This window comes from Pseudorca crassidens, chromosome 8 (assembly GCF_039906515.1).
Source record: "Pseudorca crassidens isolate mPseCra1 chromosome 8, mPseCra1.hap1, whole genome shotgun sequence".
Lineage (NCBI taxonomy): Eukaryota > Metazoa > Chordata > Mammalia > Artiodactyla > Delphinidae > Pseudorca > Pseudorca crassidens.
In genome coordinates this window covers 15,386,751-15,403,932 of record NC_090303.1, presented here as the reverse complement: position 1 = coordinate 15,403,932, position 17,182 = coordinate 15,386,751, and the positions used below count along the sequence as shown (strand labels likewise).

General features: G+C 42.1%; 1 protein-coding gene across 2 annotated transcripts in view; it reads left to right on the top strand.

Moving 5' to 3' along the window:
• POU6F2 (POU class 6 homeobox 2) overlaps window positions 1-17,182 on the top strand; it is a 450,704-nt gene that overhangs the window by 196,384 nt on the left and 237,138 nt on the right. For both annotated transcript variants that reach the window (XM_067745520.1, XM_067745521.1), the window contains 2 exons: window positions 1,047-1,138; window positions 4,159-4,387. In XM_067745520.1, the coding sequence (XP_067601621.1) occupies window positions 1,047-1,138; window positions 4,159-4,387 (321 nt within the window). The remainder of the gene's footprint in view (window positions 1-1,046; window positions 1,139-4,158; window positions 4,388-17,182) is intronic.

Below are 17,182 nucleotides of genomic sequence, written 5' to 3'. Positions count from 1 at the left end.
AAGCTACCAACTAAGACCCCTCAAAGATGGCTGCTAGCTTTGTTTGCTTCTTATTTATTTATATATTTATTGTTACTGCCACTGTATCACCTTCTATGGTTTGTCCTGAAACAAAGCACATGAGCACACACAGAGAAACAATAATGTTTAAGAAAGTTTGAAAGGTCTGCTGTTTTGGTGGAATTTCATTTTTCACGCTTTAGCATCCAACAGGATTCTAGCAAAGGAAGTACATTATTGTCTATGCTCACCACAGGGGGGATCCCTGGGGGTAGTGTGGGGGTAAGTTAGCACCCAGGAAATTTGCTTAGGGAGATGCATGTGTTTTTTAGGACATAAGGAGCCACCAACAAGGACCTACCGTAGAGCACAGGGAACTCTACTCAGTATTTTGTAATAACCTATAAGGGAAAAAAATCTGAAAAAGAATGTGTGTGTATATATATATATATATGTATGTATAACTGAATCATTGTGCTGTACACCTGAAACTAACATGACAAAGTAAATCAACTATACTTCAATTTTTAACAAAAGAAAAGAAAAAGGCTTTGTTTTTAGGAAAACTCATCCATAAGATTCGGTACCTGAAGTGTGTATGGAGAAAGGGCTTAAGGGTGCGAAGCCATATGAAGGGATAATATAGATGTGCTTGGTCGTGTCTGAGATCGCGCTTTCTCTGGCTTTGGGAAATTAGATTAGCTGTTGCCCGCCTATGCATAAAGGATGCAGTTTCCCACACCGGGGCCATGTTGGCACACCCTCTGCAAACTGATGTATAATGCAAGCCTATTAGTGCGACTGATGATGGTGTCACTTTCTCTGCTGTCACAGCCTTCTCCCTCCTAGAATGACTTGGTCCATCCCAAACGTCCGTTAGCATAATGTATGCAGTTGACAAGTGATTTGAGCACTGGGGCTATTGGTAAAGCACTCTGGCATATCATCTGTGCCTTAATGCTATGTGACATCACAGGAAAATGGGGTCATGGGCAGTTCCCATTCTGGATCTTATATTAAGGGTGCGTTTCTCTTTTGAATTCCAGGGGCCAGAGGAAACCCGGCGCTGTCAGACCCAGGCACCCCTGAACAACAGCAGGCCAGTCAGACCCACCTCCCGTTCCCGGTTGGGCCACAGGTCAGTTATCTCTCAACTGCTGCATGTAGGATGGTTTAACCATATAATTAACCAAATAAATAATAGTGAGTTAAAACCAATTAACTCCAACAGAGCAAAGACGGTGATAAATTTTTGTATGGGAAACTATATGGCTACATTATTTATTAAATACCATCAAGAAAAAAAATGTTAGCAGAACTCTTCTCTCTTTTTATTTATTTATTTATTTTTTGCGGTACACGGGCCTCTCACTGCTGTGGCCTCTCCCGTTGCGGAGCACAGGCTCCAGACGCACAGGCTCAGCGGCCATGGCTCACGGGCCCAGCCGCTCCGCGGCATGTGGGATCTTCCTGGACCAGGGCACGAACCCGTGTCCCCCGCATCGGCAGGCGGACTCTCAACCACTGCGCCACCAGGGAAGCCCCCTCTTCTCTCTTTTTAAAGAGAATGTTGGTTTTAATAATTTGGAAACATTTTTTCTTCTTAAAACCCACTATAATTGTGCTTTTGGTTATCATGCAGTTTTCTGGAAAGTAAAACTTTAATGACTGGAGTGTGAAGAAAATTAAGTTATTTCAACCTTACTATAGCCGTTTTTGAAATACAAGATGTGATTTAATACAAAAAAGTTAATGCAATTTTAATGCAAGTTCAGCTTATTGGGTTTGACAATACTGTACATCATATATAGCTCCTGCATTAATAAAGAAATACATTCATTGTTTTTTAAAGTCCAGTATTTGTTTTTTGCAGCCTGGTATGGTTATATGGAGATGTACAACACAATTGTAAAAGGCTGGGCTTTTTTTTTTTTTTTTTAAACCTCTGTCATTTAGTGTGAAGTTCTCAGAGTTCACCCACTTTTATAGAAAAAGAAGCTGATCCTTGAGCCTTTCTCTCTCTTTGGTTGTCATTGTGATTCCAGGAAATTAATCACTTTCAGCACTTTAGGGCTCATCAGTTGCAGGCTTGAAAACCCAAGTTTAGAGCTTGAGTTGGTCTTGACTTTCTTGTTCCAGCCCCCGCCAAGTCTCCCTATGGCCTCAGATTCCAAAGTCCATCTCAGAGCACGAATGCCTCTGTGCTCCAGACAGAAAGCTTGGGTTGATGCCTGATCTCTTATGGAGACTTAGAGGGAGTTTGACTGGGCATCTCAGAAACCAGCTTCTGAAGGCCATGCCCTTTCTAATTTCATGCTCGTGACATTGTGTGTGTGTGTGTGTGTGTGTGTGTGTGAACATAGCAGGGGTGACAAACTCCAATGCCTCCAGGTTAGAAACATAGCACGACAGACCCAGACAGTGAGAAGCAGGGGACACTGGGACAAAGTGGACAGTGGATGCCCTGCTGTAAGCCCATGAATTCAATTAAAAAAATGCTGCAGGCCCCACCATCCACATCTGTGGCCTGCATACAGTCTGAAGACTGCCCATTTGCCTTCCCTTTCATCATGGTATCACTACTGGCAGTGATATGATGCCAGCAATCTGAAGCTTATGACTCAGCCATCCCCCATTCTTCAAATAAAGCCACCCCCTTCTCCAAATCTGTTCTGTGTATTGAGAGGGAGTAAAACATGGGCTCTGGAGCAGCCTGGCTGGATCGGAATCCCCCCACCCCTCTGGATATGTGACTTTGGACAAGTAACTAACTCAGTATGTCATTGATAGGACATCGGAGTTCATACACATTAAAATAGTGCCTGACTATTAAATATTGGGCTTTGTACTATACCTACACTGAGTTACCTCTTACTTTATAGAATCATTCTGTGTTAAAAACAAAAAAGTTGAAACTCTCCAATGAGAGTTTTTTATCAGCTCCTCTAGAAGAAAAATGGGCATGGGATTAGATCTTAAATGGCTCCTGCAGGGGTGCAATGAAAGTCCCGGATGAAGGATGCTAAGATCAGTGACCCTTTCAGTCATCTGGCCTGGTTGGACAAGGAATCCTTCCTACATCATCCTGAAGACCCCCACCTGAGCTCATACCTGAGCTCAGATACATCTAGTGCCCAGAAGTGCACACCTATGTGGCTGCCTTTCCATATCAAACAATGGCTACTGGATAGTGGATGTAAACATGTGTTTTTAATGTCATTTTAACAGGGCAAAGAATGTTAGTGTAATAACAAAAGACATTGTTTAAAGCTTTTCAAATTTATCCACATCAAATATTTCTGTTTTTTTATATTCCTTTTTAGATCTTGTCATTATACATATATAATTTTACCATTTAATAATGATTTGATCATCATCACTTGCTTAATTATTATCCAGTTAATTTTATATATTCTTATAAACATTTTCTGTTTTTCTAGATGTGTCAGAATGATCCATTTTAAAGACTACATAATATCTTACCAAGTTTAGTACTATCAATATAACAAACTGTTTTTCAACATTTATGTATTTTAAAATGTAATGTATATTTTCATTCATTTATATTTTTTTAAAAAATGGTGTCTTCAGAAGCATACCCCAGGAGTATATTCTAAGTCAAAAGGGGATGAATATTTCTGTAGCCTTTGATACGGATTCTGCTTTCCAAAAGGTTTATGCCAGTCCGCCTGTCCTAAATCCATATAATGGTGTCACTACAGACTTACCAGCGTTGCATAAGTCTTTTGCATTATTTTTGCTAATTTAATAGATGAAAATAGTATTTCATTGCTCTTTTGAACCAATAAATTCCACTGATTCCAATGAGTTCTTTTTGGAAAAACAGAATAAATTAGAGAGTTTCAAATATATAAAAGTAGGATCAAGTGAAAATCCATGGAAGAATAATATATGTGTAGGGTATTACTTTGAAAGGTATTTGAGCTTTCCAAACCAAATGAAATTTTCCAAAAAGATTAACGAAATACAATTTCAATTTTTTTCCTAGAAGTCAAGCTTTTTTTTCTGGACTAGAACATGTCTCTTTGCAACTTGTTCAGGAACTTTCTGACCCAGCTTAAGTAGAAGAAGAATGCTCTAACAACGCATGTCTTGGTTCCACTGGAAAGTGAGCTGGGATTTTGTGTTTCCTTGCAGCCACTTCTGACGGCCCAGCAGTTAGCCTCTGCTGTCACCGGTGTGAGGCCGGGAGGCACGCCGGCTCTCAGCCAGCCTGTCCTCATCCCCTTCAGCATGGCCGGACAGCTAGGAGGGCAGCAAGGGCTGGTCCTCACACTGCCCACTGCGAATCTCACCAACATCCAAGGGCTGGTAGCGGCAGCTGCAGCCGGAGGCATTATGACTCTGCCACTGCAAACTCTACAAGGTAACCCACCGTGTCTCTGTGTCACGTAGGGCTCCATCCACTGGCCCGTGCTCTCTGAAGTGGACAAGTGCCCTGAATGTTGAATGTAGTTCAGAGCTGCTTCCACCATAAAGGCTATGAAAGGCTTATGTAGGAAGCAAAGTTTTCAAGGTGTCTGTGAACCCTGAGTTTGCTCAAGCCATGGGCTTTATCAGTCCTCATGTCTTAATATTGACTTGAAACCTTTCAGGTCTTCTGGAAGCATTTATGAGCAATCATTGCATGACACATCAAAAACTTAGATGTAAAATGATTGTGATGTTATTTGAGGACCTGAATTATAATCTAATGAGTTCTTCACTTTAGCCATCTGCAAAGAAAGGTTAGACATTGCTTGTTTGTGTGTGAAGTGTTTGGAACATTTCAAATACAAGGTATCATTTGGAATAATTAACTTATTATTTTTCTTACTAAGTATATTTTAGTTATAATTATTAAACAAAATTTATGTTATTTGAGGTCATATTTTGTAATGAGAAAAATAGACATATATAGAGCTCTTATCTTATGTAATCATGGGCATATAATAAGAGTTGGACTCTACTCAGGAAGAGTAGTTCTCTTGATATCACGAAGGTTTTAACTTTTCTTTAAAAGATTTGGTAACACTGACTGATAGACTGATTACAAAAGACTGTCAGAGGAAGAACTATTATGATGGAGAAAGAGCTTGAATATGATGAGGGTGCCTAAAAAAAGGGAAGACAAATTTATTTTGGACTGGTCAAAGAGGTTGTTTTCTCCAGTGATATAAATGTTAGCAATTAAATTTTTTTTTTTTTTTTTTTTTTTTTACAGAGTGAGAGTTTGGTTGGGCAAGTTTTCATAATAACAATTTAAAGTACTTTTTTAGTTGGTCATAAGTCAGGGCTCCTTATAACCTATTAAAATGGTCAGAGTGTCAGTCCATAGATTAAGGAATAGACCAAGTAAGACCTGGTTAACTCTTGACCCAAACTTCTTTACACGCCTTATGTTTTAATATCCCACCCATTGTTGCCACTTCTTGACTTTCACTTTAATGTTTAAAACAAAGTCTCTCTTATACCATTAAGTTGTGCCAAGAAACCTGCCATTCATAAATCATGCATGCCTGGGACACGCTAATGCACAAACTTTGCTAGTTTCAAATCTGAGAGTGCCTGGGAAGCCAGGATCTCAAGATTAAGCAAATAAGGCAGGAATAAACAAGGTGAAAGCAAAAGCAACAAAATGTAGGGAGAGGCTTTTTAATGTAGGTGGATGATGAAATCTTAATGAAGAAACGGGCATTATCAAAATGCAGGCTTCCATTTGGAACATTTGCCCTTATGGGAATATTGAATGTTATAAATAAACATGAGCTCACAGAGCTCCTAGGTCATGAATTAGTCCTGCTTGGTTAAAGTGGATGCCAAAGACAGAGTCCAAAAGTCCAGGTTTGTTATCTCTTTATTAAGGTTTGGTGTTCTTAGGATTTTAGTACCTGATTATTTTTAAGGGTTCAACATGAGTGACTGGTCCAGTGTGGACTTCCATCAAAATTTTCTCTCTTTTTTAAAAAAATATCAAATTTGGTATTAGTTTATAGTTTGGAATCTGGTTCTTTTTTTGGCACTTTGGTTTCAGAAAATGAATCCTAATATTGGTATCCTGAGTAAGTAATTTCAGTAAGAGTACTAGCTCTTTTTAATCCCCTGGTGCTTCTCACACAATTTCCCTATTGGCCTCATCTTCAGAAGAGTATTGGAATTGATGGTCAAGCTCTTGTCTACTACACAAGCACAAGGGGCTATTTCTCCCTTTGTCTCCATCTTTGAAATTTCAATGATGCTGGAGGCAAGTCAGGAGGTCATTACGAAAACACCTCCCAGCTGCAAGTCAGTCAGTTATAGGAAAAGCTTCCTAGTTATTCTTAACCCTCAAGCTCTTCCTCCAAACACCTTTTTTCTTTGATATCCTTATGAATGAATCCCAACTCCTAAATTACTGTTACGGTCCAGGAAATTTCTCCCTTCCAGTTTCCTTCAGCTTTTTGTTCCTTTCATATCTTCCCACATAAGTTCTTCACCACCCAGACCTCCTTAGTCTGAAAAGGGACCAGCCATCCTGGTTTGCCAGGGACTGGGGGTTTTCCTGGGGCCTGTAACTTTCACCGTTGAAACCAGCAAAGTCCCAGACAAACTGGAAAGAGATGGTCATCCTGCAAAAATTCCAAGGGCAATAAGGATGGGAATCAGCGAAACGTCTCATCTCTGCAAGGTGTCCAAGATCAGTGTCTGCCACCTGAAGGACAATGCTGATCCGTCATCTTTTTTGGCCAGCACACAACCCGAGGATGATCTCACTGCCTTTCAGAAACCTACTGTGGCCCTTAACAATCCCCTTGGCCGCGTCTGCAGCTTGTGTAGCTCCCCAGGTTATGTCATGGAAGGTAGTGGGACTCAGGATGGTGGGTGATGGCGGGTGGCCAGAAAGTCATCTGCAGGGGTCCTGATTGACTTTGAGACTGAGCCAGTCCTAGGAGTCCTTGAGTCTCATCCTTTTTCAAGGGTGGTGTTCCTGTAAATGGGTTATAATACCTGAGAAGGAGTCCTTACACAAATTTATACAACCGGCAGGGTAGAATGCTCTGCCCCCTCCCCATGGCCTGCTTCTAGACAATGAAAATGGAACCTCGGTCCAAGGCTTTTAAGAATCTTTTAAAACAACCAGTAAGTCTGCCCACCTATATAATAGCTAGCCCACCTTCTCGCGTGATTTTACAAGACAGATTTGATTCGTCAGTGTGAGGGGGAGGGACTGAATGTTCAACACTTCTGAAGTAGGACCTGTTTCCATAGGAGGCACTTAGTTCTGGATGGTTCCCCTTTTCCTCATTGTGAAGCATTAAGATTTTATTCACGAAATAAGTCTGCCAACTGGAATTGTCTTTGATTATTCCCCAACTTTCCTGCCCAGTCCTTCAACCTATGTATCCTTCTAGCTCAAAAGCCACAATTTTGCTAAGAACAACAACAAAAAAAATGGCATCAGTTTCTTAATGGCTTGGAATCCCAGGAATAAATTTTCAAGTATCTTCCTCTTTACTAAAGGGCTTGAGAGCCGGTTCATTTATGTTCCGTATCAAGTGACATGGAATAGCTCTCAGAGCCTCGGAGGCCGTGATCCCTGCATGTATTTTAATGAGCACTACTGACACGTTACACGAGAGCAGCTCCTCTCTGCTCAGGCAGCGGGGGTCCCATCTCAGTCTCCTTCTCTGTGCATGGTCCCCAGACCAGCGGCATCAGCATCTTACCAAGGCTCCATCCCAGACACCCTGAACAGAATCTGCGTTCTTAAAAGGAGGCTCCTATGCACACTCAAGTTTAAGAAAGCCTGCTCCAAGGAGCTTTTTCAAAATTCATTTGGCCCTCCCCCACTATCTCCAGCAGCGTCCTCCAGACTCCCAGCATCTTAGGGTCACCAGGAGCCATGTGACTGTGATAAGCACCGTCACTAATTCTCCTGATCTCCCTCACCACCCCAGGCCTCTAAATGATGATAATGACCAAAAGGAATAACTTATTTGAGAACGTGTCCGCTTCTGTCAGGACAAGTATATCCCCAACACCAAGAGGTATTCCCTTGCATAATTAAAACACAGGGAAGCCCTTGTTCTGAGATTTTATCCAGGAAAAACTTTGCATCCTGAAAAAGAGACCACATAGCCCTGCAGGAAACCTGTCTGCACGAGAGAGAGAGAGAGAGAGAGAGAGACAGAGAGACAGAGAGAGAGAGACAGAGACAGAGAGACAGAGACAGAGAGAGAGACAGAGAGAGAGACAGAGAGAGACAGAGAGACAGAGAGAGACAGAGAGACAGAGAGAGAGACGTGCACTGCTGTCTCATCAATTATAGTGTCTTCTTGTAAGGAAACAGACAGGAGTGAGGAGTTAGAAATCTCACCAAATCGTAGAAACAGCCCTGCAGCCCAGCCTCAGGGAGCCTGGGACAGGTTTGGGGATTAGAGAGTCCAGCAGAGTCCAGCCAGTGAGCCCACAGGCTGCAGGCTGCATCATTGTCCCCTCTGAGCAGGCAGGCACCTATCCCTGCTCCCAGGTGACTGATAACCTGTCTCCTCTCTTCCACGCCTCCTCCTGTGACTCTTCTCTACCAAGTTGGTTGACTTTCAGCTAACCCACAATTTTGGTTCACTCACGTTCCATTCTGTCTCCTTGGAGTCCATGCATCTTCCCAACTCGTGAACCTCTCAGGAACTCTCCATTGCTATCTCTCTCCATCATCTCTATCTTTACCCCTATCTCCACGTCTGTCTAAAATTCAAACTCCCCAAAACTCACATTCCTGTCAGGCTGAGCCTTTTCATTTTAGGCTGTCTACCTGGTCAGACTAGAGCTTGACTGCCCATGTTGAAGTCCAATCAGCTTTAATTTGGCCGGGGGGCATGGTGGGGCAGAGCCAGGATGACGTGGATCTCCTGTGGTCTGAATTTGGAGGTGCCAAAGCTGGAGTCTTGGTTTTGAATATTTTAAGGGAAATCTTTGGAAGTCCTGGCTGGGGTGCAAGCCTAGAAATGCTCTAAACTCAGATAAGTCCTAGAAATAACCTGCTCCTCAACACCCTGTGTCCTTACCCGAGGTGGGTGTAGTTTTTGTGTTCTCTCCTCTCTTAACCTTTGCAAGCCCTTTCCCCTTCCAGGTAACTCCCACCGTCACTACTCGGGGTCCCTCCATTCCTGGGACCTTTGTCTGTCCTGTGCTCACAAGAATTTGGTTTCAGGTGCCTGTCAGTAAACCCATACCTGTAACATAAGATTTATTATGACCATAAACCTCAAAGAAAGAAAATGACTAAGGTTGCTCTGTCACATATTTTATAAACTCCCTTAAATCAGTGTCTCCCATTTTCCTTATTATTTGAAAACACAGATAGCTGTACTAAACGTGTAATTTGCAGTTGTCCTAGCGTGGGAACAAGATTGTTATTTGATGTGGCAAGATAAAATCCCCATTATGGAACTCATGCAAATGTGTTGGAGTTTTGGCCTTTTTTAGATGTAGGCAGAAAATGTAGATTAAAAACAACTTACACACAGGAGACAACAACAGCAAAGGGCTTAGTGGGGCAGCAGAGGTGTGTCAACTTCTAGGACAGAAGATTCAGGTTAGAGGCTTTTTCCCATAGCACAGGCCGAGATAACCCACTTATCACTGCGTGCAGTGTAAATGGCGAATATAAATGTGCTATGTAGGGGATTTATATCAAAGTGTGAACATTCCAGTTAAGTCAAGCATAACATTTAAATTAATGACCAAAAATACGTTAGAAAGTGCTGCTTACCCTGAACGGGGAAAAGCAATTAGGTTAAAGGCAAGTTGGAAAATCAAGGCCAAGGATGATTTTCCTGCCTTTAGCGGTGGCAGGAAACCTGGCATGGTTTTCTCTGCCTCTCCAAAATAAAGTCTGTAGAGGTTGAAGTATGTAGGGATCATTTTAGGGGTTAGGAATTTCATGTGCAAGAGACATTACAGTGCCTTTTTGTTTGTGTTGTTGTTGTTGATTTCATGGAGGTATCCGTTTACATGCAATAAATACATGGATGTTAAGTGCACAATCCCATGGGTTTCAATAATTGTTTTCACCCATGCAAACTCCACCCACCACAATCAATACAGAAAACAGTTCATTATCCCCAAATGTTCCCTTGTGTCCCTTTGTAGTCAGTGTCCTCCTTCCAGCTAGGCAAGCCCTGATCTACTTTCTGTCATTATCAATTAGTTTTGTCTGTTCTAGAACTGCATATAAATCGATTCACATGTATGTATTCTTTGGTGTCTGGCTTTTCATGCTCAGCATAATATTTTTGAGATTTATCCACGCTGTGGATTTCAGCAGTTTCTTTTCATTTCCCAGGATTGTTCCATCGTAAGAATGTGCCACAATTTGTCCATAGCCGTCCCCACATCCCAGGAGGCAGACATCGAGAAGTCCCCTCCCCTGGGGGGAGGGAGGGGTCCTCCAGTGGGCGTTTCTTGGAAAACACCCTTGGCCACGGTTCACCTTGGCCCTTGGCTACACCCCTGGGGAGATTCTCCTCTGTCCGTTATCTTTCTTGGCTACATTTGAAGAGAAAGTTGAGGAATATACCTTTCTTTGGGGGCTTCCTCAGTTCATGCACAGCTTATGGAAGCTTGGGGGCTGAAGGTTGCTTGAAGTTTCCAACAGTTAAAGATTTGTGGCTTTTTTGGGAATCTAGTTCCCTCAGAAACCATGAATGCTTCTGACCTTTCTGCTTCCAGTCAGTTCCATGTGCCAAAGTTTCTTCTAAGACATACATCTTCAGTCTAATTTATTTTACTTTCTCAGCCCCACACTTCCCTCTTCCAATTCAGTCGGCCTCTGTGAAGGCCCCGTGACCTCCTTGGTGTTCTTTAAACCTACTCCTACCCAAGGGCCTTTGCACGGGCTGTTCTCTAGAAACTCTGTTCCCAGAAAGCATCAAACCTCACTCCCTCCTTGTGCCAGCCCCAATACTCCAGTTCCCCCCTCACCTGCTTTCCTTTATGTCCTTTGTTCATAATACTTATTACCTTCTGCATAACCTTAAAAATCTCAAAAATGGTTGAGTCTTGTTTTTCCTTGCTTTTTAAGCACTTTGTGTCATGCCTACTGTGGCATGCGGAGAGTGGACACAGCATGGTGATGCTTGGCCCTGGGGGTCTAGAGGAGGTTATCTGCATATAATGTGCTTATAGTATGTATTGTTTGTGCCTGGCAAGCCCTGTAATAGGCATCTTTGTTTGGTTCATCGATGTGGTCCAAGAACTGGAGCAGTGCTGGCTCAATGTAGGTACTCAATAATGAATGATGGATGGATGGATGAGTGAAGATACATGCACGCTAATGTTTATAGCATCACTGTTTACAATAGGCAAGACATGGAAGCAACCCAATCAACAGATGGTTGAATTAAGAAGAATATGTGTATACATACACACACACACACGCACACACACACACACACACACACACACACACACTCACACTGGAATATTACTGAGCCAAAAGAAGAATGAAATAATGCCATTTGCAGCAACATGGATAGACCTAGAGAATATTATGCTTAGTGAAATAAGACAGGGAAAGATAAATATCATATGATGCCACTTATATGCAGAATCTAAAAAATAATACAAATAAATGTATATTCAAGACAGAAACAAATTCACAGATATTGAAAACAAACTTGTGGTTACCGAAGGGGACAGTGAACAGGGGAGGAATCAACTAGGGGTATGAGGTTAACAGATACAAACTGCTCTCTCTATAAAATAGATAAGCTGAGTAATGTTCCATTGCATATATGTGCCACATCTTCTTTATCCATTCATCTGTCGATGCACACTTAGGTTGCTTCCATGTCCTGGCTACTGTAAATAGAGCTGCAGTGAACATTGTGGTACACGACTCTTTTTGAATTATGGTTTTCTCAGGGTATATGCCCAGTAGTGGGATTGCTGGGTAATGGAATATTACTCAGCCATAAAAAGAAACGAAATTGAGTTATTTGTAGTGAAGTGGATGGACCTAGAGTCTGTCATAGAGAGTGAAGTAAGTCAGAAAGAGAAAAACAAATACCATATGCTAACACATATATATGGAATCTAAAAAACAAAAAAAAAGGTCGTGAAGAACCTAGGGGCAAGACGGGAATAAAGACGCAGACCTACTAGAGAATGGACTTGAGGACACGGGGAGGGGGAAGGGTAAGCTGGGACAAGGTGAGAGAGTGGCATGGACATATATATACTACCAAATGTAAAACAGATAGCTAGTGGGAAGCAGCCGCATAGCACAGGGAGATCAGCTCAGTGCTTTGTGACCACCTAGAGGGGTGGGATAGGGAGAGTGGGAGGGAGATGCAAGAGGGAAGAGATGTGGGGATATATGTATATGTATAACTGATTCACTTTGTTATAAAGCAGAAAATAGCACATGATTGTAAAGCAATTATACTCCGATAAAGATGTTAAAAAAAAAAAGTAAAATAAAATAGATAAGCAACAAGGGTATACTGTATAGCACAGGGGATTATAGCCATTATCTTATAATAGCCTGTAATGGAGTATGATTTGCAAAAATACTGAACCGCTATGCTGTATGACTGAAACTAATATAATATTGTAAGTCAACTATATTTTAATTAAAAAAATCAGTAGTTCATTGAGTGAAGAGAAGTACAGAGAACATTCAGTGTAGAGAAGAGGAATGAGGAACACGGATGCTACGGAATTCTGTGGTTGGTTTGGTTGTTGTTGAAGTGAAGATCAGGAGTCTGAGATGGTAAGAAATCAGACTGGAGGGTCTTGTATGCCTTTCCTGTGCACAGTGAGTACATATGCATTGTCTTTAGGTGCATTTGTCTCTAAGGCTTTGATATGTTAGAGACAAATGTACCTAAAAACAATGCAGTTATACTACAATATTTGCATGGTTACAGGTTTGTGTTTATTTAGCTGTGCCTGTGTGATTCCAAGGATTCAAAGCAGCTTGTAATGTAAGAAGCATGAAAGACAAAAGCTCTATTAGAAAAAGAAGAAACCTAGACAAATGTTTAAAACTAGAGGATAAATCAAAGGGGAGACCCATCACATGACGTAGTTTCCATTATCTGACAGTAAAAAGAATCACACCAGCTCAACTAGAAATGGGCTTATTTATTTTTGTTTTCGGTTTTTTACTAAGTTTATTCATTTACTCAAGAAATACCTATTGAGCTTTCATCGCATTCTAGGACATGATCTTGACTTGGGATATAGCAGTAAACAAACCAAAGAGATTTCCTAAAGGCACTTCTGTGCTTGTGTGGGGAGTAAAGCAATGGAAGGATGAAGGGTGTCAGGAGTGGGGACATGATGTGTTTATACAGGATCATCAATTTTGGTCCCCCCACTAGACAGAGCCCCAAAGGACGTGGGGGACTAAGCCGTACAATGTCTGGGGGAAGCACGTCCCAGAGTGAATGCTAGGTGCTTAGAAAAGTTAATGATACAGGTTCTCAGTGAAGAAATATCCGACAGCCTGATGGACAGGACGTTTATCTTTTAGCTTTCCCTCGGTTATGCTAGAGGAACAAACAGGCACAGAATCTCAGTGAGGGGCACGGAAGGTTTATTTTTTCTGTTTATTTCAGCATACATGGGGGCTGCAGGTGGGCAGTGGTTCTGCTGCACACCTTCGTTCTGGGATCCAGGCTGAAGGGGCAGCCCCTCCCTAGGACAGGGCTTTCTCATCACAACAGGAAGACAGACTAGCAGAACCACAGTGGCTCATAAAGCTTTGGTTCAGAAGTGGTACACTTCACTTCCCCTCACATCCTGTGAGCCAGGCGGGTCACCTGGTCAACCCCCTGCCAGTGTGAATAAAGATGCGCCTGAGGGGCGGGAGGAAGAGTGCGTAATGGAAACTGTACTACAAGGGGCTGTGGTGTCCAGCGGCCATCGCCTTAAAGATCCATTGCATAAGTATTTGACTCAGGTGACCTTTAAGATCCCAACACTGAGATTCTATATTAGATGAACCAGTTAGGATAAATGGACCATCTGTGTAGTAGCTGAGAACACAGCACATTAACAGTGTCTTAAAGTAGTAGTATTCAAATGATAAATATAAAAGTAGACAGCAAATATATGGAACAATTGGAGATTATTTAACATAGCAGATGAGCACATATAAAAGTACAACTCTATTGAGGTAACATTCAGGGAAAGGCAAAATTATAGGAACAGAAAGGAGATCAGTGGTGATCGGGGACAGGGGGTGGCAGGAGTTGTTGGTAAAGGAGCACAGGGATTTAGGGGCTGATGCAACCGTTCTCTAACTTGATCATGGTGGTGGGTACATGACTCTATGTGTTTGTCAAATTTGGACAACTGTAGACTAGAAAGGGTGAACTGCACAGTACATAAAATATACCTCGATTCTTTTCACAAGAAGAAGTAGGTGGATGCTGCGGTGCTTATGAAATACCAAGAAAATACTAATTTATTTTAAAACATTAAAAAATGTGTGTGGGCTTCCCTGGTGGCACGGTGGTTGAGAGTCCACCTGCCGATGCAGGGGACACGGGTTCGTGCCCCGGTCCGGGAAGATCCCACATGCCGCGGAGTGGCTGGGCCCGTGAGCCATGGCCGCTGAGCCTGCGCGTCTGGAGCCTGTGCTTCGCAATGGGAGAGGCCGCAAGAGTGAGAGGCCCGCGTACCGCCAAAAAAAAAAAAAAAAAAAAAAAGTGTGTGAGTACAAAACTGCTAATGGAATGAAAACTAGAAAAAGCTTCATGAAAATGAGAGACTCCAGTTCTCCCAGTAAAGAAAGCATTAATGGCTCTGTTTCTCAGATGCAGAAGTTAACACTAAAATAATAAAGATTTAAAACATACACAATTTGATCCCAGTCATTTAAAAGAAGCCCAAACATACACACCTCACAGAGAGAGGGGAAGAAAAATACTATAAAGTGCTACTGGTCGACTCTAGACAGTGAGAGATTATGGGTGATTGCTTGCTTTCTTAAAGTTTCTATTGTAAATATTATTTCAAAATTAGAATGCTTTGAATTCATGAAGGTGCAAAGCTTTGAAGTCATACTCCAAACAGCACTCTTAGCATTGACAAGGTTAAGTCTCTGGATCTGTGGTCTTGACCTTCTGACCATCTTTTTTAAAAAGCATCTCTCAACTCAAAGTGGATTAATTCTCAAACTAAAAACAATACAACCACAGAGAAACTCTATGCATTCATTATGTATGAGCAATATTTAATATTATGAGGTTGCCTTTAAACGTGTAGATCTTATTGATCAAAGGAGAAAGTGTGGGCCAGGAGTGGGTGGGGCATGGGAATGTGTACTGAGTATTCTGGTTTCCTTCCAGAAGGACAAAACAGTTAGGTGGCCACGTGCGCTACCTTTCCTTGTGATTTACTTTTGCGCTAGTCTAGCGATGCCCACACTCAGAAGAAAGTCGCATCCCCAGCAGCATGATGTACATGACAACAGAGGTCTAATACCACTCCCAAAACGAGCAGTGCAGTACCTGCCACAGACATGAGAAGAACGGGCTCTGCCTTTCAGTATGCAGTGATTTCTCAGCCTCTGGTTCGTGGCTTGCTGTCTCAAAGTCCAATATTCAAAATACCTAGAGCATAAATTCATATTTGCAGTGTTATTCAGAAGAGCCCCACATGACACACCATACAATAATACCAAATCCGCCATAAAGAAGTTATGAAAAGTTGTTGCAACGTGTCTTACTTTGACAGTTTTTCAAACCTCCATATCTCCGAGGCTTCAGACTTTTTATTTAAAATACCTGAGGAGCTCGTTCTGTAGTACATTATCCTTGAAGCAGGCTTCACTGAGGCACTGGGGCATGGATTAAACTGGGAGCACATGAATGAGAAGTATGACTAATATAGTGTGTATTTAAGAGATACTGTCAGTGGAATAAAGCATTGTCAAAGGATAATGGTTTCCAGCTGCCACATAAATGTCAAAGCAAAGCCAAAGCATTTATTTTCAAAGCAAAAGGCAGGGAAGTAATGTGATCCCCAGTTTGCACGTAATAAGGATGTAAATCCATCAGGGTTCTTGATGGCATCTATCAATGTTTCTACACTAGGATGTGCAAACTGGATTAGATTCCAAGCCAGACTTTAGAGCGCTCTTCCAAGATGCCTGCCACTAGAATGGCGCAGATGCCTGAAAAAGGAAAAGACCACTTGAAATGCTTCTCAGTCTCCCTCTATTACCAAGGATGAGAGGAACTGGGATTGTTTGTTCCAATTTCTTCTGGCACCAAAATAAAGAGGACTTCAGTATCTGAGGGAAGTGTGTGGTCCAGGAATGGGGAGGTATTGAAAATAGGGAAATGGGAGATGGTCTTCCGTTCCCCTCTGCCCACTGTCTAGAGAATGGAGAGCTAGTGCTCTCAAAAAAAGTCCTGTCTTCTCTTACGTGTGTGATACGTTCAGGACAGATTCCCAGTGAGAGGGTACAGCTATTATTTCTCAGCTCCCTCTAGGGAAAAGCCAAACCTCATTTCCTCCCGTGAACCATGCACAAAGATTGATTGATCAATTTCACAAAGACTTACTAATTTACCAGGCACTGTGGTAGGCACTCCAGTCTAGTTAGGAAGGAGGCTATGGCAGTAATCCGGAAGAGGAAGGGTCCTGGTAGCAGTGATGAAGAGCAGAGGACTGATTTAGGCGACATTAACAAGATGGGTTTGGTAGGACTTGGGGATGCATTAAATGTGGAGGAATCTGAGGAAAGAGAGGGAGATTGTTAGTTGAGTTTGACGTGAGTCAAACAAGTTTGACTTTCCACAAGTTTCCTGTGGAAAATTTAAATGGAGATACCAGTAGCCAGTTGGAAATACATGGATCTAAAACTCAGAATGGGATTGGTGCTAGAGATCCTATGTAGAAACCATCAACAAATATGACCCAAGCCGGGAAGGGAAGAAATTTCTGGGGGAGAGGAGATTAGGGAAGGAGCACAATTCGAGCCATTGGAAGAGGAAGAAGGAAGAGTTCCCAGCATGTATGATTGTTCCGCTTCAGGTTTGGCTGGGGCTCCTGTAATTCTCCGTGTTCGGATCCTCTTTCATTGGACATAATCTACACATTCACGCTGGCGCTTTTGATTACTGTTTACCCCTAATATAGCCACAGTGCCACAAGGAGGAGCCAGAAAAATGTATCTGTCAGT